Genomic DNA, 23,352 nt, shown 5'->3' with positions numbered 1-23,352 from the left:
CCATTATCCCTACCATGCGGGCTGAAATTGATGGGAGTTCCAACAACATCTGGAGATGCACAGGTTTCCCACCCTTCTAGTAATTCCTAGAGCGGACTTTCCCAAACCTGGGTCTCTCCAACTGTTTAGGGACTACAGTTCCCATCATCCCTGACCACTGGTCCTGCTTGCTAGGGATGATGGAAGCTGTAGTCCAAAAACAGCTGGAGGGCCAAGTTTGGCGAACCCTGTCCTAGAGGAATGTGTTAATTCCCATGTTAATAAATTCCTATTTTGCACTATTAGTTTCTTACTTGACTGTCTCCCGTGACGTGGAATACAGATGGATTTTTGCGGGGATGGGGTGGAACCTGGGTGTTGAGGGAACGGAATCCTGAACAGGGACAGGTCACATGGCAACATTTTGTTGCAGGACCAGCTCATAATCCTTGGCTTATTTTCCATTTAGAAAACTTCTTTTGGTTTCGCTGCAGCAGGCAGGTCCAGTCAGAAAGTGGGTCCATCTAGTCCACACTGCGTGGCAGTAGCTCTACAAGGTTTCAAGCCATGTCAGGACTTGAACTTGGGACGTTCCACATGCAAAGCAGATGCCCTCTCACTGAGCTATACTGTAATACAGCTCTGTCCTTGTAGATTTTGTGTCTTCTAATCTCTCCATTTTCAGATTTGAGTGCCTTGCTCGCTTAGCAGGAAGGAGATATCAGTAGGCTTGGCACAACCCTATGCTCTGCAGAAATTTGGAGGGGGGGGGGACCTCTTAATGGGGATGAGTGCGGGAGAAACGTCTAAAACAGCCCAGAGAGGACCCAATGTGCTTTTTCCTTTTGTTGTGACAGGCTCAGACAGGCTCAAACAAACAACAACAACAGGCAGACAGACAGATGCACGCTTTGGAGTTTTTGCTAGTCACCAGTCCACCCACCCCGTCATTAAATGGAAGAGAGATTATCCTGAGTACAAATTGCAAAACTCATATCTTGTCCTTAGAAGTTCCAATGTGTGACCTGGATTATTATTATTCTTTTAATTGTGTCGTAATGGTGATGTCATCATCGTTGTACAGTCCTTACCAAGGCACAGCAAAAAGAAGGGGTTGGTAGAGGGGAAGGGAGGAATGTTCTGTGAAGTTCCTCCCAATTCACAGTTTGATGTCTGTAGCCCAGCGATAAATTGTCCTAAGGAGCAAACAGAGAGTTGATGCTTAGTTCAATGGCTGTTCCAAATACTTAAAACTAACATCTCTTAACAGCTGCTTAAGAGATAAGATTAATCAAGGATGCATTCTTATGTGGGAGAAAGTGCTCTTGATCTCAAAAGGACCTTTAAATCTCAAAACAAAAAAATGTGTAGGATGTTTAGCCGGGCCAAATTTAACCAGCAGAGCTACATGCATAACAGAGCACTTTTTAATGTGTTTTTGGGAGCTCCCGAAGATGGGGAAAATATTTCAAAAGGACAACTTTTCCCTCTAACAATGGGAATTGGGGTAGTTAAGCTTCCAGGGCTTAACAGATCAAACTATTTTTAAAAACCCAGCTCTTTTTGAGAGATGAGAAAAGTAACCTGAGGCTTCCAAATGCAAAAATGCAAAAATGTAGGAATACAAAAGGCTTCTAAAAATAAAAATCTGTTGGGTGGAAAAAAAGCTGCTCTAAAATGCAAGGTTTCAAATATAATGTGATGAATGGTTGAGTCTCTACCTCTGTTCATCCCTAAGCCCATTCTTAAATTGTTTTAAGCATGTAAGGTTTCAAATAGGTGAAAACTGTGAATAGATGGATCTGTCTGAAAAACATTTATTTATTTGCTTCAGAACTTTGACTCCACTGACCTGAAAATCAGGGAAGCAAATTTCTTTTTATTGAATGACAAAGGAAGTGTAGCTGATGCTGAACAAATTGGCTACTATTGAGTTGTTTATTGCAGTAATATGAAATAAAATAAAAGATATTTAACTAGAGTTGCAACTGTTTTGTTTATTAGCCAGTTGGAACTATCATTATACACACACACACACACACACACACACACACACACACACGGCCTTCCTTAAGAATTTATTTGTTTCCTTCCTTAAGAATTTATTTGTTTATTTTTCAATCATATTTTTTAATATCAGTGCTTTTTTTCCTTAAAAATTGTTTAGGGGTACTCTCATTTTTCTACTCCTATTGAAATACTGTCCCTCAATGAGGCCAAATTTAAACAAAACGTTTAGGGGTAAGTGTACCCCCAGGGATAAAAAAGCACTGTTTAATATAACTTATTTACAACACACTTGAGATGGTGAACACCATTCTTCCACTTGTGTGTGAGGAGGGAGGCAAACGCATCTTCTTTGGGTATGCCAACCTTATCTGGAAAAAATCAGGAATGATCTTTTCTCCCCCTTTAAAATGGGTGTTTCTCATATGCAGATTTGAGCAGATTTAATCAGTTCGTTGATCAATGGCCTTCCTATGCAGGTTTACTCTGTGGGGCTAACACCCTGGTAAATGGGTGTAGTTTTGCAACCCTGGATTTATTTAGTCAGGTGACAGCCTTAGATTTAATCAGTTAGTTGGTTTAAAAGGCAGGTTACTAGTTTTAATCAATTGACAAGCCACTGTGAGATTGGCCATTGAACTGACCCTGCCAGCGATCTTCTTACACTCATTGTCCATCTTGTTTTCAGTATTGTCTACTTTTATAGAAGTTCCCCAATAGACTGAAGCTTGGACAACTCTATGTGCAAAACACATCTTCTACCCCTGAGCTGAGGTTGTTCCAGGCAAGGAAACCGGTGCCTTGGTACTTTTCGTTTTTATTTGTAAAATGAGGCGAACGGAACACGAGATAAAATAAAGCAAGTCGCTTTATTTTGGAATCCCAGCCCTCTGTGCAGGAAGAACTGCAAAGAAACTCACATTGCTATCATAGTGGCCAGCGTTGAGAGCATGGCTATCCCCACGATGAGGAAGACAACGACCTTCTTGTGGAGGAAGTCTGGCCCAGAGAGAATCTCTTCCAAGGATGGCATCTCTGACTCGGTTAGGTTGGTCTGCACCTCCTCTCCCCATGTTTCGCCCGCAACCTCTACCATCGACGGGGGGTTCAAGATGCCTTTGAACATCTCCTGCAACTCTTTCTCTAGATGAAGTCTCTTCTCCGTCACTGCAGGAGAGGGAAAAGTCCAAGCCACTTAGCCAAACCCATCATTGAAAGACCAACCTTGCTATATCTTATTGAATTTGAGAACATATGAGGAACTTTGCTGGGTCAGGCGAGTAGCTCATCTGGTCCAGCATCCTGCCCTTAGAGCGGACAACCAGATGCCTAAAGGAAAACCCCAAAGCAGGACCTGAGCGCAACAGTTCTCACCCTACTTGTGATTCACAAGTTAGCATTCAGAAGCCATCCAAGTCAGCGGCCATCCCCGACTCCTGTGGCAGGGAGTTCCACAGGTTAACAATGCACTGGATTTACCACTTAGTCATCAAAACCTCTAAGCGGTTTACGCAAAACACAAAACACACATTAAGTTACCAATAAGATAATGCATTAGGGAAAAGGTTGGCCTTAAATGGCTAAATGGTTCTGTCATTGAAGATTTCTGTATCGGGATTCCTGTATTGCAGGGGGTTGGACTAGATGACCCTCGGGGTCCCTTTCCTAGAATTCTATGATTCTATGAAAAGAAAACCAGGAATTAAAAATAAACAAATAAACAGTATAAAAACACACACATGCCAGATTTATATGTCTGGGTAGGCCTGCTTAAACACAAAAGATTTTTAGCAATCACTGAAAAGAAGACTGCAATAACACCGGCCTAATATCAATGAGCAGGGAGTACCAAAGGACACTGCCATACTGAAGGATCAGTTTCTTGCAAGTGTGGGATGAACTTTACATGGCAATTGTCAAAAGGCCAGTTCTGTTAAGGGCTTTTTGTACCAATTTGATGTGGCAAATTCAACGTGTTACTATTTAGTCCGTGGTTGCCAGGTTTTTAGGGAGAGAAACTCCTGTCTATTTAATAGCTGAGCAACAGGCAAAAATGCAACCATTTTTTAAAAAAGTCATTATTATTTTATTATTTTAAAGAAAGTCTGGTTTTCTGCCCCTAGCAGCACCATGGTGCAGTGCTCAGGGCACAGGATCAAGAATGGGGAGAGCCAGATAAAAGGCTTTTTTGATGAGCAAACGCTTTTTGATGGAGCAATTCTGGTTGAAATCACCCACTGACACAAAAAGGAAAGGGGAGAGTTAGGCTCAAAAAAACTCCCACTCAGGCATGAAATTCTTGCCAGATGACCTTGGAGCACTCATTGCCTTTCAGCCTTATCCATTTCAGATAAAGGGCAGGATGAACCACAGGAAGGGCGGGTTACAAATGCGCAGGAAATAATCAAAAATCCCAAGCACACAGTGATGGGGAAAGCTCTACCTTTGTATATTATTGCTGCGACATCATGTGACCGGGCTCCACATTTGCCTCCTGGCCCAATCCAGGTACAGTGGTACCTCGGGTTACAAACACTTCAGGTTACAGACTCCGCTAACTCTGACGTAGTACTTCGGGTTAAGAACTTTACCTCAGGAATGAGAACAGAAATTGTGCAGTGGCAGCAGGAGGCCCCACTAGCTAAAGTGGTGTCTCAGGTTAAGAACAGTTTCAGGTTGAGAACGGACCTCCAGAACGAATTAAGTTCGTAACCAGAGGTACCACTGTATAAGCAAAGGTCACAGCCACTCCATGCATTGCTTGTTTGTTTGTTAATTCGCCCTTCACCTTGAGGTCCCAGGGCAGGTTAAAGCACAATATTTAAAACAATTTTATGCAACTTGCAGTTGCAGAAATAAGGTGGGTCCCTCAAGTATATATACTGTAGCTCTCAGGTGTCCACAGCCAGGGCAAAAAGGTGAGCCTTGAACTACTCTTATGCTACTTTCACAGCCACTGCTTCCCAAAAAGAAACTGTAGATTATGAAGACTACTCCAAAATGTCCATTTTTTTAAAAAAAAAACCCTAAACTGGGACTCCTGGGTGAGTCATGTGACCTGTACCTTGCTCTCACCCCCCAAAAGTGGGGGGTTTTTTGGTTGGGTGAGAGCACGGCACCCAAAACAACTGCTGAGATCTCACACGAGAAAGTGGGATGTCTCGTATTTGGGGGGAACTTGGGAGGTGTGGTACTGGGAATTGTAGCTTGGCGAAGGGCAAGCTACAGTTCCCGAGATTCTTTGGTGGAATCCATGGCTGGTTAAAGTGGTATAAGCGGGCTTAAAATGTATGGTGTGGTTTTGATGTGACCCAAGCTAGTCTAGGCCTCACCAGCCAAAAACAACTGGACTTTTCTGAGGAGCCCATTTCTGCCACAAGCCCCAACTCCTCACCGTTGAGGTAGAAGAACTTCCTGACCAGCACCCCGTCCTCCCCGGCGATCTGGCAGGCAAAAGTGCCATGGTGGGATCCCAGGGTGGGGCGGATAAGGAGGGAAGGATTGAACCCAAAGTTCAGGTCTTGGAAGAGGAAAACTTTGTTGGTTCTGATCTGCAGGTGGAGAAGTGGAAAGAGAAGAGGGGTGAGAGAAGGAAGGAAGGGAAATGTAGTGTTACAAGTCCTAAGCAGTAACTGGGAGCAGGGCCTTTACTGTGGCTGCCCCTGTGCTATGGAATAACATTTCTGCTGAGATATGACAGGTGTCACTATCAGTACACCTTCTAAAACAATCGAGGACATTTTTCTTCTGACAGCCTTTCCCAGATGGTTGAATGGGTCTCTCCTTGTTAGGATTTCGGACTCATTTTAAATATATTTGTTGTTTTCACATTTGTAGCTGCTTTTTATGTTTCTTGCTTATGTAAATTGCTTTCAGACAGTGGTTTAGAGGATTCATGATAAATCAATGGTAACAACAATAAAGGGATAGGGCAAAAATGACTCTGAATATGGTGTGCCTCTCATGCAGTCATGATTATGACTGTTTTTAATGACGTAAAGCAGCCATGCTGTGACTCTTCTCCCTCAGGTGTTTCCTCAGATTCTTACCTGGATGAAGGCGAATCCTGGTGGATCCTCTGAACATTTTTTGCACCCAGGTGTGGAGAACCTTCTTGTCAAGGAGGAACTGCACACAGGAGGAACTGCATTCAGCTAACTTTCATTCCAAGAGGACCCATTGTAAGTAATGGCCATGACCCAATGAGACCCGTTCATTCAAATGGGTCCAACTTTGAGTAAACGTTAGTCGAATGCAACCCATAGTGTGTAGTTGCACAATTTTTGCACCCACACCCAGCTCTCCTGGGGAATTTATTTTGCCAGGCAAACTAGCTGTAGGTGGCTGCAGATTGTCTAGTGTGGGGGCTGCTGAACCTTTTTCCTTTCCAGCCATTTCTCTGTTCAAAATCAAACACATACCCCCCCCCCATTTTAAGCAAATCTGTCTTTCTCCCTGGGTAATGGAATATAGGGGGATGTGTATAGATTATTTTCTCAAGGAGCAAAACCTGGTGTGTGTGTGTCTTTTCAGGTTCCACCTTCAGGCACACAAACATTGCCCCTTCCCTTAGATCAGGAGCAGGGAACCTCAAGCCCGGGGGTGGGGGGTGGGGGGTCAAATACTTCCCTCTGAGATTCTCTGTTTGGCTTCCAAACCTCGCCTCTCTCCACCCTCCCTCTCCCCAGGCCACATCTGCTGTTCCTACATCGCATCCTCCCTGAGCATTTTTTGCTCAGCTGGAATGTGTCCTTCAACTCTGATAATGCCTTTTGCTTTCCTGGATTAAAGAAAGGGAAGGGTGTTTGTAGGAACGAGCCTCCTGCACAAACACAAAATTTGCCTTTCTCGCTCTGTCCACATCTGTCTTTGTCCCCACCGACCAGTAGCTCCAGAAGCCTGCTCAGAAGTCAATGTGGACCTCCAGCTGGGGAAAAAAGGGTTTCTCATCATTGCTGTAGCCTTTAAACTGTATTTTGAGAGCTTGTGATCGCTTGTGCAGATTACAGAATGTCCAAGGACTATCTGTGCAGGCTTACAAGGCCACAGAAAAAGTACACCAATGTTCCTGTTCCCAACAAGCAGGAAGCCAGGTGTCTTTGCAAGTAAACAGGGCCCCCTTGACCTTGATAGCGATGGCTTATTGTTGCTGCTTGCATCTAGGGATCACAGATGCATTGTCTCTAGAAATAAATGGTGGTTCTATGCAGGGCCGGGTTTAGGTGTGATGAGGCCCTAAGCCAGGGGTCTGCAAACATTTTCAGCAGGGGGCAGAACTATATTTTTTGCGGGGGGGGGGGGAATGAATGAATTCCTATGCCCCACAAATAACCCAGAGATGCATTTTAAATAAAAGGACACATTCTACTCATGTAAAAACACGCTAATTCCTGGACCGTCCGCGGGCCGGATTTAGAAGGCGATTGGGCTGGATCCGCGGACCTTAGTTTGCCTACCCATGCCCTAAGCTACTGAAGGTAATGGGGCCCTTTATATGTCCAGCTGTCCTTTGTCAACAACAAATTGTCACTGTTTTTTTTGTTGAATATATGCTATATGGTAATTTATGGACCTAATAGGTATCTAAAGCCTATAATTTATGGATCTAATAGGTATCTAAAGCCTATAATTTGCACATAACAAATAGGAGCCTACACAACACAAACACTGTTGCTGTGTGTAGGTTTTATTTCATTTGTTTTTTGTCTTATATTTTGGAAATGTACATCCAAGTTTTTTCCTTTAAATTTTTTTGGGGGCCCTAAGCTATAGCTTGTTTAGTTTAAATCCGGCTCTGGTTGTATGAAACAATACCAGACTTCTTGGTCGGTTTCAGCGTCACTTTCAAGACTGTCTTGAGACCAGTCAGTTTCAGCTGCCAGGGGATGATCCTCTTTGCAGACTAAGCGCTATTCTGCTGTGTGAGTATATCTATTATTGGGCTACTTACACATACACAAAAGCATTCTCACCCCTCCTCAGGAACACAGTCCTCCTCGCAGTGAGGGCTCCAACATGCATTGGATTTTGTGTTATTTCCATAGCTGTCAAGTGTCCCTTATTTGAAGGGACAGTCCCTTATTCCAGTGCCATGTCCCGCTGCTGTCCCTTATTCGTCCCTTAAATGTCCCTTAAATGATGTCCCTTAAATTTCAAAGGAAGCAGCTCCTTTCCCTCCCTCCCTGCCGGCCAGGGAGGAGGGAGGCTCCAACTGTGTTACTTGGCTGTGTTGCTCACCCAATAAGAAGTCTAAGAACGACTGGGGGTGGAGCTTGCATGCCTTGTGTGTGGCTAGTTAATGCAAGCTGAGGAGGTTTTTGAATGCTGGACGCCATTTTGTTGCACGTGCTGCTGCAAACTTGGCGGTACAAAGCCAGGCCTGGGAGCCATCTTAAGTTGAGGCTGCATAGGCCTTGTGGTGCATGTGATTCAGATTCTATTCAGTTGAACCTCTGGTTACAAAGTTGGTTGGACAGTGTTCTCGAAGCTACCAGCATGAGCTTGACCAGACTGCAGGAGGACAGGAAGACTAGAGTGCCTGGAACAGGTGAGGCTGCAGGTCCCTTATTTTGGCTGCTGGTCCCTTATTTTCAAGGCTGCTGGTCCCTTATTTTCAAATCTGTAAGTTGACAGCTATGGTTATTTCTTTTGAATGAAGATTTGCAGGACTACACCACAAATCGGTGGAGACACACTTGGAATTAAGGAAAGCCCTAAGAATGGCTTCATCAACTATGAACCCCAAAATCTGGAGTTCCCTCCAAACCTGAGTCAAAGTTTTGCGGTTTTTTGCAGCAAAAACCTTGCTCAAAGCACCTTTGAACAAGGGACACTGTGAGGAGCATTTAATCTTCTGGTATAGAGCTACCTCACAAGCAGGGGGTTTAGCGAGGACAGCTCTGTTTCAACCACCCAAGAGCCACTTACTTCCTTGGCAAATTTCCATCGGAAGGTTGCGTCTTCAGGAATCTCAAACTTAACTCCGCAGCTGAGAAGTGTCACGTCCCCTTCAGATTTATGCACATCCTGAACTGGGAGGTTGGGAGATGAGGAATTGGGGAACGGGGAGGAGAAAGAATCAAATTAATATATTTTTCAGCAGAGCTAGTCAGATTGGGGAAATCATTTCTCATCCTAGATGGTGCTCAGAGACATTGCGGCCTTGTACGCGCTATCCCTTTAAAGCACATTCAAAACATGTTGGGAACTGCCCTGAGATCTACAGACGAAGGTCAGTATACCAGTTTAAGACATCAATAATAGATAGTTTGCTCCTCATGGAGTTACATTTACCAGCGGTCACAAACTACAGTGCCCAGAATTCTTCTGAGCGAAAGAACATATTTCAAACGTACTTTACACAGGTATGGAATCATCATAGAACCACCAAGTTGGAAGGGATCACCAAGGGTTCTCTAATCCAATGCCCCTGAAATGCACACAACCTAAGTCTCCTATTAAGCTGTGAGCCCAATTTGATGCGCATCATTCACCAGGGCAATGTGGAACATAGGAAGCCCCCCGAAACATCATCAAAGCTTTAGTCAGTGGCTCTTTAGGGGTTTCAGACAGGAGCCCCTCCCTATCCCGATCTGTAAATGCCAAAACAAAATTTAAAAATTCCTTCCAGTAGCACCGTAGAGACCAAATAAGTTTATTATTGGTATGAGCTTCCATGTGCATGCACACTTCTTCAGATACCAGGGATTAAATGTCAGGGACTGAACCCACGATTTTTTGGTATGCAAAGCATGTGTCTTACCACTAAGCTATGGCCTTTCCTTATCCTTCCAACTCTACAATTCTACGATTCTCCCCTCCCACATCTCTGTGGTTTCCATAGCTCTCAGTGCAAGTTCCTTCTTGGTACGGTTGGCACAGAATCTTTCCACCACCTGGGCCAGCAAATATCCCTGACCCCGAAAATCAAGGAAGAACCAAGAGGGATGTACTCGGGCAATCGATGGGCAGCGAGCAGTCCACCATGGTGCAAGACGAACATCGGTACTGGCGAGCCTCTTTCTGGAACCCTGGGAGGAAGATGAAAGAGTGCGATGGGAATAGAAGCAGAAGCCAGGGAGGGAAGCTGGAACAGAGGGGCTAGGAAAGCAGTAGGTTTTGGCACTCACCACACGGTGGGATGCAGGCTGGAGCTGTGCAGGAGGAGAGGAAATTGCATTATTTGTTTGCTTGTTTATTACATTTAAAATTATTGTTGTTATTATTATCCCACCTGTCATCCAAGGAGTTCAACTGAGGTGTCGTGCATGCTTTTCTCCCCACCCCCATTTTATTCTCACAACAACCCTGTGAGGTACGTTGAACCTGAGACAGTGACTGATCCGTGGTTGCCCCGTGGACTTCATGACTGAGTAGGGGATTTGATCTCCCTGATCTCCCAGGTCCTGGTTCAGCACACCACACCAGCTCTGACCTATTACCCATTTTAAAATTTATTTTTAATTGCAATTTTGCAAGCCGCCTTGAGCTTTTGTATTGGATGAACGTATGGGTGGAGAATCTGTAGCCATCCAAACATAGCCGGTCTACAAATTCCCATCCTCCATGCTGGCTGGGGCTGGTTGGAGTTGGAGACCAACAACTTCTGGAGGGCCGTGGGTAAGCCAGCCTTCTTGTAGAAAAACCTATCAACCCTGCTGGGTCAGAACAAAGGTCCATCTAGCCTTTGATTCTATTCAAACATTTACCACATGAAGAGGAGTCCAAATGTCCTCCCCTCAAGGGTTAACCCATTAAAAAGTCTTATTATATCACTCAGGCACCACTACCTGCCTTTATCTATCTGGCTAAACCACTTCTAACTGCTTCAACTTTGCTACAGGGCAGGACCAGCCCAAATCACATCCCCACTTCTACCCCAGCAATCAACCAGATATTTCTGTGAAGCCCATGCGCTGGACATGAAAACCTCTCCTGTTGTTTGCCCCAGAGCAATTGTTATTCCATTGTACACAGTCTCAGAAACTTCTGGTTCTATTCAGCCTTGTAATTAAGCACTAGCCTGGTAGTGGTAAGCAAGAATGAATTCCATGCAAGTGAGCAAGAAGGTGATGGAGGAGGAAAAGCAATGGAGCGTTCTGTTTTTCCTCTTGTCCAGTGTAAAAGCAAGTGGGTTGCCAGAAGGAAACTGTTGGATCAGGCCAATGGCCCACCTAGTCCAGCATCCTGTTCTGGCCAACCAGATGCCTATGGGGAGCTCGCAAGCAGGATCTGAGTCAACAGTGCTCTCTGCACTTGTGATTTCCACCAACTGGTATTCATATATTGTCTCCAACACTGGAGGGAGAACGTAGCTGGAGCCACTGATAGCCTTTAATCTCCATGAATTCATCGAATCCCCTTTTAAGATTGTCCAAGTAATATCAAAGCAACTCCAGCACCTTTCTCCATGCCTAGCATGGAAACGCAACAGGCTGGTGGAGCTGTCTGGCCATCCTCTGGTAAATATTTCCACAGGCTACTAACTTCTATGGGCTTGTTTACAAGCCTGATTTAGCTATCACATCTAATAGCCACAATAAAGGCTGAGACACCAGCAAAATATTGTGGGACTTACAAGAGATCTACTTGCATTTTCCAGGAACATGATAATGCCCTCAGCCAGACAAAGCCATGGATGCAAAGCTATCTTCAAGTTGGAGATAGAAAAGGAGGCTGTGTGGTGGAGGGAACAACGTTTGCGGACTCAAAAGAGGGAACAGGCAGCTTTAAGACAGCACCTTTGCCCCACGTCCAGTTATATCTCTACATTACCTGCTTTGAGCTGTGCCATCTCTTTTTCAACCTGCTTCTCAGCTTCTTTAACTGCCAGGGGATAAGGCACTATGAGGGCAGATGGAGAAGGGTGTCAAGTTGTTCCTTTGGATGCAAAAGGCCATCTTGGCAGTCAAAATAACCCCACAATTAATGGGTAGTTGTCATAATCGTGAGCTCATACTGTACATGTTTCTACTCACTTGCTGCGATATAGGCTAATTGGCTTGCTTTGATGCTATCCTTATCTGTGGGTTTGGGATGCTGGGCAATGAGCCCAGAAAGGGAACTATCTGCAAGATTCGGGTTGTTTGCCACCTATGCCCTTATGGGAACAGCCGGCCCAAGTGACCTATGATGCCTTGTGTATAAAGAATGTATGATTGTTTGCATGGGACAAGCCATCGCCTTGCTGCAGTGTCCATCTTGCAGTCTATAAAGGCTGGGATACCTGGCAGGCTGATTTGCTGTAAGTCTGCACCTTCTTTAATAAAGCACTGGAATTGATTGCTCTGATGTTTCTGACATCCCTGTACCCAACCGCCCCCACAAACCCAACTTTGGGTCTGCGATTCACAACAGTGTATCAGAAGTTTAGCAGACAACCTGAGTTTGCACTTTGGGCCTGCAGTTCAGAACAACTACAACTCCCTCTAGCCCCAGGCAGCATGGGTAATGGGAGCAGTAATCCAAAACCTATGGAGAACTCTGGACTGGAGAAGGTTGGGCAGCACTCCTTGGCCAATGCAGGGTCCGTTCTACTCTCCCTGTCCCTTGGAGCCAAGAAACTGGCCAATCTTACTGTACATGGAAGCATATTTCCTAAGCCCCATCACATATTTCCTTCCCTGAGTGTTCAGCCTGGAAAAGAGGAGACTGAGAGGAGATATGATAACCACCATCAAACATCTCAAGGGCTGTCCCATAGAAGAGGGAACAAGCCTGTTTCCTCCTGCTCTGGAAGGTAGGACTCCAACCAATGGCTTCAAGTTACCAGAAAGGAGATTCTGACTAAACATCAGGGAAATCTTTCTGATGGTAGGAGCTGTTCAGTGGTGGAACGGTCTCCCTCAAGAGGTTGTGGACTCTGGAGGCTTCTAAGCAGAGGTTGGATGGTCATCTGTCATTGATACACCACAGCTGTCAACTTTTCCCTTTTCTTGCGAGGAATCCTATTCGGAATAAGGGAATTTCCCTTTAAAAAAGGAAAACGTTGACAGCTATGGACTACACACCTTTCCTACCTTAAATATTCAGCATAATTTCTTGTTCTCCATACATGGGACAGGTGGGGTTTTTAAAAATGGCTTTTATTTTCTTTTGTTAGGGTTGCAGCATTGCCACTGCTGACATATTTTGGGTGCTAAGGAAGGGCTTATCTCCCCTCCCCACTCCTAGCTGGCTTTTGATAGACTAAGATGCTGCTGTTTTGTTACTAGTGCACCACAACAAACCTTCCTGTGGCTGTTATGGGGTCTGCTTTGTTCTGGCTTTTTTTGGTATAATCATGCAATGTATTTATATTTATGTTTTAAACGTATTGTGCGTTTGTGGCCATCGCTGACTCCCATGGGATAGTGAATTCCACAGTTTAGCTATGTGCTTTTACAGATAAAGAACTCTGGGAAAGGAGAGTAGGGACCTTGAAGTTGCCTAACAACAGCCAGCTTCCCAGCTCAAGGACTGAGCAGGCCCATGGCTAACCTTTTCAGTTTCCCCTGCTATGGTGAGATGTGGGTGCATTTAAACAACAGCAATTCTTCCCAAAAGTTTATCTGTACACATGAATTATGTCCATATTTTAAGGAAGATTTATGTTCTCGTTTTTGGAGCTATGGAAATGGGCACCCAATGAAGCACAAACCAGATCCGCCCCCCCTCTTTAGAACCACTTTTCTTTTCTGATATGCATATTTATGTAGCCTGAAATCAACTTAAAGATTAAGCAGCTGAGAATTATTCTACACCGTGCTTTTTTCTCTCTAAAAAAATGTTTAGGGGTACTCTCATTTTCCTGCTCATGTTGAAATACTGCTCCTCAATGAGGCCAAAATTAGATTCACAAAATGTTTACGGGTATGCATACCCCTGTGTCCCCCCAGAAGAAAAGTACAGATTCTACAAAGTGACAGCCCTGGCTTATTTTCTGCCTTACTGTCTCCCTCACAGCGCCCTCGTGGAACCATTTATAACCCCAATTTGCTTTTTATATTGCAAAACCTTTAAGAGACATGAACCCTTGAAAGCAATTATGGGCCCGATATTGTGCTGCCTTACCCGAGGGTAAGCCCCCATTGAAATCAGTAGGACATGCTCCCAAGTCCATGGGAGCAGAGGGCACACACAATTTTTTTAAAAGAGAGAGTTCTGTATTGACATGTAAAGTTTAGACTTAACACTACAGGAAATTTATTGTGGCAGAAAAGTTTATGTACTTGATCAGCCTTCCCCCAACCTAGTGCTGCTCAGATGTTTTAGACCAGTGGTGGCAAACCTCTGGATCAGGGGCAAAATGCAGACCTTTAGGTGCATTTGACCCTCAGAAGTCTTCCCTATCTGACTTTGCCTGGCTGTAATGTGTCATCCCATGCCTGGATGAAGATAGAGAGGATGTGTTCGTGCTGAAGATAGGTAAACATTGTATTAGTTGTTCTGCCTGCTTTTGCTTCTGGCCCTGCATATCACTAGGTCTCAGATGGTTGTGCAGAACAGAATGCAGTCCTCACACTGAAAAAAGGTTCTCCACCCTTGTTTCGTACCATCAAGCCCAACCAGCACTGCCCAGCTGGGCTGGGGCTGATGGGAGTGGCAGTCCAAGACCCATCAGATGGGAGAATGCTGGATTCTGTGCAGAGATGGGGATGCTGTGGGACTATAAATCCCATCAGGCCTAGACGGTGTGGCCAACAGTCAGGAGTGATGGGACCACAGGCCCACAGGTTATCCAGTCCTGCACTAAAGCTAATTCACTGGTCACACGAAGAGAAAATAGGCTCTAATTCAAGGAGGCTTCTGCCATCATGAGCCCGATAGCCTCTACCCCAATCCTGGGAACAATAGTTTGCTAAGGATGCTGAGAATGGTAGTGTTGTGAGATGATGAGCTACAGTTCCTAGGATTCTTGTTTGGGGGGAGCTATGGTGCGGATGTGACCTTTAGGGCACGGTTGAATTCGATGTTCTATGTGCTGTGGGTGCCGTGGCATGGCTCCTCTTCTAGAGGTAAAAAAAGGTAAAGGACCATGGACGAGGGTGGCACTGTGGTCTAAACCACTGAGCCTCTTGGGCTTGCCGATCAGAAGGTCGGCGGTTCAAATCCCTGTAACAGAGTGAGCTCCCATTGTTCTGTCCCAGCTCCTGCCAACCTAGCAGTTCGAAAGCATGCCAGTGCAAGTAGATAAATAGGTACCACTGTGGTGAGAAGGTAAACAGTGTTTCTGTACACTCTGGTTTCCGTCACAGTGTTCTGTTGCACCAGAAGTGGCTTAGTTATGCTGGCCACATGAACCAGAAAGCTGTCTGTGGACAAACGCCAGCTCCCTCGGGCTGAAAGTGAGATGAGCACCGCAACCCCATAGTCACCTTTGACTGGACGTAACTATCCAGAGGTCCTTTACCTCTACCTTTACTATTCTAGAACATTCCCACTAGCTTTTTCACAAAAAAACAGAAGCCTTCTTGTTAGGAATTACAGGAAACAAGCTACCAAAGGACCAGAGAAGACTGTTCACGTATGCGACAACAGCCACACGGATGCCACTAGCCCAGAGATGGCAGGAAGAAACAACTCCAACCAGAGAAGAATGGCAAACCAAGTTGATGGACTATGCGGAAATGGCAAAATTAACTGGGAAGCCCAGAAATCAAGAGGGCAAGAGCTTTAAAAAAAGAATAGGAAGTTTACAATTTATTGACAAAACCATTGTAAGCAGGTTAAAAAATTAGCAGGATTTTAACCACACTTGTAAATTAATGGAAAGTATTGATAATTTGGAAGGATAGAACTTGGATGGTATTGTTATGCAGTTGTAAATATTATCACTAGGACCCATGGAAGGGATGCGGGGGGGGGGGGGGAGTCAGGAGGTTCAGAGTAATCTCGATACTGCATTGTTTTTTTGAATTGTATGTTTTTTTGTTTTTCTTGAATTGTTGTTTTGTTGTATGTTTATTTTTTTAAAAAAATTAAATATTTTTTTGTTTTTTTAAAAAAGAGAACATTCCTGCTAGCAACCGTGAGACCTTGGAATAGTGTGGGTGATAAATCCAATTAAATATGCAGAGTTCTGTGCAGAAGATGGAAGAGTCTATACCCACCTTTTGCCATACTTTTCTCCTCCAGGAAAAAGATCATTCTGCCAAATATGTCCTTCAGCTTCTCGATTTCAGACGCATCTTGGAAAGAAGACGATAGGAAGCTGTTGAAGGGCCTGGTCCCTTTCCCATTGTAGCTCCGTTGGTAGAGCATGAGACTCTTAATCTCAGGGTCATGGGTTCTAGACTTAGGCTGGGCAAAATATTTCTGCATTGCAAGGGGTTGGACTAGATGACCCTTGTGGTTCCTTCCTACTCTACAAATTCTATGATTCCGGAAAGGGGCGGAGCTTGGGAGCGTAGTGTGAGTGTGGCAAATGGCATCTCCTATGTCAGGGAGCCAAACACAAGCTAGAAAACCAAGCAGAAAAATACCTTCAGGGCTACCTGTTCCCTTATGAACCTGCCAATCTATTCAGATCTTCACCTGAAAGCTTTTCTCCAGGTCAGCCCACCTTTGGAGGTGAAGCTGATGGGCACCAGAGAAAGGGCCTTCTCTGTGGTGGCACCTCAGTTGTGACATTTCCTCCCTAGGTTCCTTTGCCTGGCATCATCTACAATAGCACAGTTGCCTGGCCAAGTTGGTCACATTTGCCTATGCTTTCAGATAGCTATCCAAGGAACTTATATTGAGCTACCTTATATCGTGCCAGACCATCATTCCATTTAGGTCAGTATCGCTGACACTGACTGGCAGCACTGGGATAACTGACAAGCTATCACCCTGTCCATTAAGATCCGCTTAACATATTTCTGGTTGCGGATCTTCAGCAAAAATAGCTGAACCCCTGAAAATTCAAGTCAAACAACCGAGATCGGGGAATCCTATAAGCAGTCATAAGCATGCACACTGAACACTGCACATTGGGGGCAGGTGGTATGTGCGACCGCCTCCATTTTGGTCCAGTGCTCAATTGGACGGCACTCACCCACCTGGGTTTTGGCGAAACGTGCAAAGGCCCTTTCCATAATCGGTTGGCAGTTCCCATGCTGAGAAAGCCGGTGGCCAAAGAAGTGTTGGCAGACGCGGGCACGTTTTCGTTGGGTGGTGAAGCAGAGAAGGCAAGCTGTGGCCTGTGCAGAAAAGGCTAGCCAGAGGAGCAGGAAATGTATGGTGAGCATTATGCCCAGCCTTCTGAGTGGGAAGAGGAAGCCGCTGGAGAAGAACCATACCCAAGAAAAGAACTCTCCAGTGATGTCATAAGGGAGGTCCACAGAGTTGGTTGTGATTTCATGGCTCACATGCAGAAGGGTAGCTCCAAGAGGGGACCACGGAGGGTCAAAGGTCTCTGCACCTAAAATATTGCATCGCCCATTCATATGTACCCAACAAACCACTGTGCTCTGCAGAAGGCTTCCTGCCAATGCCATCTCACCCAGCACATATAATGTAGGCAGTAGGCTTTTAGTGTGGTGGCATCTACCTTTTGGAATCATAGAATTGTAGAGTTGGAAGGGACCCCGAGGGTCATCTAGTCCAACCCCCTGCCATGCAGGGATCTCAGCTAAAGCATCCATCACCTGCTAAAGACTTAAAAAAAAAATCCTTGTCCATTCATGTATTGGATCTAAAATTGTTTTATACATATGTTTTTTCTTGTTGATGATATCGCTGTTAAATTGCTTCTGGGTGTTTCATGGGAAGTGATTCATAAATGAGAAGAGAGTAATATAAAATAAATAAACTACTTTGAAGTAAAAACAAAAACAAATGCAGGCACCTCAGAAGGTTCCTTATGCTGAATCAGACCATTAGTCCATCTTACGCAATTTTACTCACAATGACTCGTGTTTGAAATAGTTGCCTTTCTCTGCATTCAGGCCATGGAATACATTCCTCTTTAAAATTGCTGCACTGGCTTTTAGCTTCTTTTCACTGTCTGACTAGACTTTCTCTTCACAGAATCGTAGCATTGTAGAGTTGGAAGGGGTCCCAAATCCCTGCAATGCAGGAATCTCAACTAAATCATACAAGGCAGATGGCCACCCAACCACAATTTAAGATGGATATTGACAAGCTGAGATGTGTGCAGAGGAGGGCAACAGAGACGATCAAGGGTTTGGAAGGAATCAAGGGTTATGAGGTTGTGGGAGTTGAGTATGTTTCGCCTGGAGTTGGGTATGTTTAGCCTGGAAAAGATTTTTAAAGAAGAAATATTTAAAGAGCTGTCACGTGGACGATAGTGCAAGCTTGTTTTCTTCTGCTGTGGAGGTGGACCAGAACCAATGGCTTCTCTGTATGCTTGTTGTTGTTTAAAAAATCAGCCTGAATTTAAAGGCAACTCTGCATTTATATGTGTGATTAAGTATGTATTTGTAAATTTATCGTGTTTTTAATATTCTGTTGCGAGCTGCCCAGAGTGGCTGGGGTATAAATAATAAATTATTACTATTACTATTATTAATATTTTTTTCCTCTCAAAATGCACATTTCGATGTATTTAAATTTTCAAAAACTGAATTGCAAACTTTGGAGAAGGGCAAACTCAGGTTGGTTGTTCAACGTCCCATCAACTGTTCTGAACCACAGGCCCAAAGGGAGGTTCGTGGGTGTGGCTGGGCGCAGATATACGAAAGAAGTAGGGCATGAATCCCAGGGTGGTGGGTTCAAGCCCCACGTCGAGTGAAATATTCTTGCATCGCAGGTGGTCAGGCTAGATGACCCTCGGGTCCCCTTCCAAGTCTATAATTCTACACTTTGGCCAGGACTTCCCATCACTAATATTACTTATTATATTACTTATTCCCATCACTATTCCCCAATATTACTTATTCCCATCACTAATATTACAGCACTTTGGCCAGGACTTCCCATCACTCCACCTGACCAGAGGAGGCCTTAGAAGGCAAATACCCAAGTCTTACAGATAGTTCCACTTTCTGGGCTCAAAGCTCAGCACTCCAAGCCCACAGATAAGGATAGCATCAAAGCCAATTAGCCCACATCAAAGCGAGTGAATATAAACATATATGAGCTCATGGTTACAAACAACTACCAATTAATTGTGGGGTTATTTTGACTGCCAAGATGGTGTTTGAAGAGCTACTGGAACAGTTTAACTTTCATGGCCATAGCCCTGGGGGTGCAGCTGCCTTCCTTAGATCCACAAATATTATTGAAAAGTATTGAAAGTACTTATTTATCTGAGGTTCTGCCCCACCCCCCAGCAGAAGCCTCCCCCCCCCCAATGTCCTATTTACGGGGTATTTTAATAACACCACCACCACCAACAATTTATTTATATCCTGCCCATCTGGCTGGGCTTCCCCAGCCACTCTGGGCAGCTTCCAACCAAATATTAAAATACAGTAATACCTCAAACATTAAAAGCTTCCCTAAACAGGGTTGCCTTCAGATGTCTGTGATTTACCTGTGATTTCCGAACAACTTCTTTGATTTACTAAGGTAAAGGATCAGGTTGTCAGTAATGAAGATCCCTCACTACTAAAATGGCATCACAGAGCTGAAGCCGGTTCAGCAAACGGCAGCCAAAATTATCAAGGGGATAAAGAAAGGTATGTTTTGGGATGTTTTAGAGGAAAGAGAACAGGAGAGGCCATAGCTCAAGGGCAGAACACCTGCTTGACATGCAGAACGTCCCAGGTTTAACCTCTGCTCTCGTCAGGCAGGGCTGGAGGCAGCCCAACAGAAACCCCAGAGAGCTTCTGCCAGTCATTGCAGATAATATCAAGCCAGCTAGGCCACTGGTCTGACTTGGTATGTGATGGCTTCCTATATTCCTATGAGACATGATAACCACCATGGTTATGTTCCATCCATACCCTCCAACATTTCTCCGATGAAAATAGGGCCGTCCCCTTCCATGATAATTTTACTGTTTATACCCCACACATCTTACTGGGGTGCCCCCAGTCACTTTGGGAAGTTTCCAACATATATAAAAACATGATAAAACATTAAGAAACCTTCCCGATACATATCTCATGCTCTTAAAACAATGTGCATCTTCGTTCTCCTTCTCTGTGCGTGAAACTCCTTCCTCCCAGGTTATCTCTTCAAGTTATCTCTCTCAAATCCCTTCTCAAGGTTCCTTGGGCTTAACAGTCTCCCCTCATACACTCTCTGCCAAGCAAAAACAAAAGCCTGAGAATTTGGATACCACCCATTTGATCATATATTATCCCTGGCAGCGCTGTTGTAAAAAAACAAAAAAACCAACAATAAACCACAAAAAAACCACAGAAGACTACTTCTTTCTATTTGCTAAGCAAGCGATAATATGCAAATGTGACCATTTATTTGCATGAAATTTGGCTGTATTTGTGACCTCTCAGTGCTCCGAGCATGGACTGTTTCACCTGCCAGATACTCACGAGGCATTCCATGGGCATAACTAAGCATCTAGACCATGCGTAGGCAAACTAAGGCCCAGGGGCCAGATCCGGCCCAATCGCCTTCTAAATCTGGACCGCGGATGGTCCAGGAATCAGCATGTTTTTACATGTGTAGAGTGTGTGCTTTTATTTAAAATGCATCTCTTGGTTATTTGTGGGGCATAAGAATCCGTTCATTCCCCCACCCCCATATAGTCCGGCCCCCCACAAGGTTTGAGGGACAGTGGACTGGTTCCCTGCTGGAAATGTTTGCCGACCCCTGATCTAGACTCTGCCCAATCCAAGTGCTGATCTGCATAATAATAATAATAATAATAATATTAAGTAATAATATCATTCCACCCATTTGACTAGGTTGCCCCAGTCACTCTGGGAGGCTTCCAACATATATAAAAACATAATGTATATGTAGCCTTGCAGCTTGGGTTCATATTTCTATAACCTGTTGCATTTGTTCTTTTTGGACAAGCAAAATCTTGCTTTCTCTTGGCTTTCCTATAGCCAGACATTTCTTTCATGACTATCAGTGGCTGGTGGCTCCTAGCTACCGTTCACATCTGATATGCTTGAAAGGGGACGGAAGAGAAACTGAACGCTTGGACTTCAGCCAGCGAAGGTGATGGACGCCTTAAGCTTAAGGAAACCCCGAGGGCCTGGCTTTTGTTTTGGGGAAGCAGGTGCTGCCCTACAGACTAGCCCTTGTTTGAGTGCTTTGGGTCTGTGGGATCCTAGCAAGTTGCACCCAGCATCTATTTTAGTCTTTTGAGGAAAAAGGTCAAGGATTTACTCTTATCCAATGGAACATCCCCTCTTTCCCTATCCACCACAATCTCATGCAGAGGGTTAGGGGGACCCATAGAACAGATTTAGGGGTGCACAGGGGAAGTTCTGCTGCACAAGCATAAATCCTTGTTCTGACAGGACTTGTTAGTTGGAAACCATCCCTAACTTTTCATACTTTTAGGTGATTTGGCACACATTTTTTAAAAATTGCTGTTAAGACATCACAGGGACCCAGAATTGGATGGGATGGGCTGGACAATGGTTTTATTGTTCACGCACCTGTTCCCCACAGGTACCTGTTCATTGTGGCCAACAGGACCCCCTGTCTTAAGCGTGCTGGTAAAAGCACCAGCACCATTTGCTGAAACAAAGACGCAGAGAGAGAATGACGATGACTCTCCCTGGCAAGACGGAAGGTGCCGCATTGTTGGCACCTTCTGTCTATACAGTTATTGCTTTTCTTGGCATCGTGACAGGCGGAAAAGGGGGGAGGCAGAGAGAGAGAATGTGGAAGAGTGGAAAGCAGTAATGGGAGAGAGGAGGGATCTGTAGGCCTCAGACCTCTGTCTCCATGGAAACCAGACAGCTCAGCTTGAAGCTGAGAATATGTCCTTTAAGCAGGGAGGAGAGGGAGGGAGAAGCAGAGAAGGCAGAAGGTGCTCTTGCCCATGACAGCTAAATCGATAAGAGAACGAATGAGAACACTGATCTGCAAGGCAAGCTCAGCCTTGGACCCTCAAGACTCAGTTCCCAATCTGCATGCCCTTCTGCCCTGCCTCCATTTCTGTGGCTGGTTTCGCACTTGGTCCAAATGCCAGCTCTTTCAATGCACTCCCACCAGACATTTTTAACTTCCTTCCTGTGTGTGTTAAAAACCCAGCTGTAAGAATCCAGTGGCAATTTGCTTTTTGCAAGATGCTTTAAACGGCTCATTTCTTAAACTTGGTGGTGGTACATTTCTGCACCTGGGTCTTTCAGGTCTGCTTCAGCAAGGGCTGCTTGGACCCTCAGGAGGGCAGCGATTCCTCCACTAGAGGCCCAATTGCCAGTCCCCCTCTCCCTAGGCCAACACTCCTCACACCGAGTGTGTTTGCCTAGCTAAAATCTGTCCTCAAACTCTGAAAAGTTGCTCAGAAGGGATATGTGGCCCTTGGGAATAACAGGTTCCTGGCTGCTGCTATAGGAGGGAAAGTTTTCTCCCTTAGAGTGCCAGCTCAGTGCTACCCTAAGGTAGTCTTTCCCAATGTGGTGGATGTTGTTGGATTACAACTCCCTGCAGAGCCAATGACCAAAAATGATGGGAGTTGTAGTTGGAGAGCATAAAGTTGAGCCTAGGGCTGGACAAAAGTAATTCTAGGGACTGCTTTTGCAACCCAGGCGAAATTGGGGGGTCCAAGCCAGAATTTTATCAGTTTTGGTCAGCTGTCTGAATGAAGAGGCTGCAAAGGCAGAAGAGACAGGTTGGTAGTTGTCAGTGCATGTGTTTGCTGTCGCTGTGTGCACCTGTGCAACCAGTAATCACATAGGATTAACGCCTCCCGCCCCCGAAGCAGCATGCAGTGACTGTATACAAAATACTACCTTTTAGATAAGACAGTGTGAAGGCTCTCCCATGCTAGGGCAGGTAGGCTTTAGCATAAAAACCAGATTCCACACCTTACTCAAGACAGGAAAGGAAGCATTCTTTTTACAGAGGTGCTTCAAACATGCCCAGAGGCAACTTGCATAGAAGTGTTTCTGAAAGGTGTGGTGTTGTTGTTTTAGGCACTAGAGGCAATAAACCTTTAAAGAAGCCACTTTTAAGGAGTAATTATTCGATTCTGAAATTGAACTTGATTATCAGCAGAAATCAGGCACCTTTTCAAGTGTGGTTATCTTCCATTCCCCTTCACTCAGTGTCAGCAAAACAGCATTGACAACCTGGTGCCCCCCAGCTGTTTTGGTATACAGCCCCCATCAACCCCACCCAGAAAGTCCAAACGTTCTGGAGGGCACCAGGCTGAAGAAAGCTGGAATGAACGGGAGCCCTGATGGGCCAATATTTTCCACAAGCGTAATGTGCCCCCCTGAATGATGCAGCAGAGCCAGCTGCCCCACCTACCTGCTCCACACCTGAAGTTGGCACGTCTCTTTTGCAGGG

General features: G+C 45.0%; 1 protein-coding gene across 7 annotated transcripts; it reads right to left on the bottom strand.

Annotated features, from left to right (window-relative positions):
• Positions 1 to 977: 977 nt before the first annotated feature.
• Positions 978 to 22,406, bottom strand: SPACA6 (sperm acrosome associated 6). 7 transcript variants are annotated; one of them, XM_081869230.1, is made up of 9 exons: positions 21,492 to 22,406; positions 16,077 to 16,154; positions 11,761 to 11,829; positions 10,116 to 10,139; positions 9,939 to 10,016; positions 8,914 to 9,017; positions 5,381 to 5,537; positions 2,907 to 3,153; positions 978 to 1,175 (listed from the first exon to the last, which is right to left on the bottom strand). In XM_081869230.1, exons 1-9 carry the CDS (start codon positions 21,568 to 21,570, stop codon positions 1,139 to 1,141), a joined length of 873 nt encoding a protein of 290 aa, XP_081725356.1. In that variant the 5' UTR covers positions 21,571 to 22,406; the 3' UTR covers positions 978 to 1,138. The 7 variants fall into 7 exon arrangements, with proteins under 7 accessions (XP_081725356.1, XP_081725351.1, XP_081725354.1 ...); XM_081869225.1 differs by lacking the exon at positions 21,492 to 22,406 and adding an exon at positions 17,003 to 17,983; XM_081869228.1 differs by lacking the exons at positions 16,077 to 16,154; positions 21,492 to 22,406 and adding an exon at positions 17,007 to 17,983 and having other exon boundaries at positions 8,914 to 9,012.
• Between the last annotated feature and the right edge of the window lie 946 nt (positions 22,407 to 23,352).

This window comes from Podarcis erhardii (assembly GCF_964252035.2).
Source record: "Podarcis erhardii genome assembly, chromosome: 7".
NCBI classification, from domain to species: Eukaryota; Metazoa; Chordata; class Lepidosauria; order Squamata; family Lacertidae; genus Podarcis; species Podarcis erhardii.
Note: the sequence above shows the minus strand (reverse complement) of the source record. Positions and strands in the feature narration are given on the sequence as shown.

What these genes read in the sequence shown, in the direction of transcription:
- SPACA6 (XM_081869224.1), bottom strand. Translation starts at nt 17,591, where the DNA reads ATGGATGCTTTAGCTGAGATCCCTGCATGGCAGGGGGTTGGACTAGAT. An exon ending in CACGTTTCGCCAAAACCCAG is followed by an intron (nt 11,830 to 17,006) that starts GTGGGTGAGTGC and finishes CTGCCCTCATAG; the next exon opens with TGCCTTATCCCCTGGCAGTT. An exon ending in GAAGTTCTTCTACCTCAACG is followed by an intron (nt 3,154 to 5,380) that starts GTGAGGAGTTGG and finishes CCTCTCCTGCAG; the next exon opens with TGACGGAGAAGAGACTTCAT.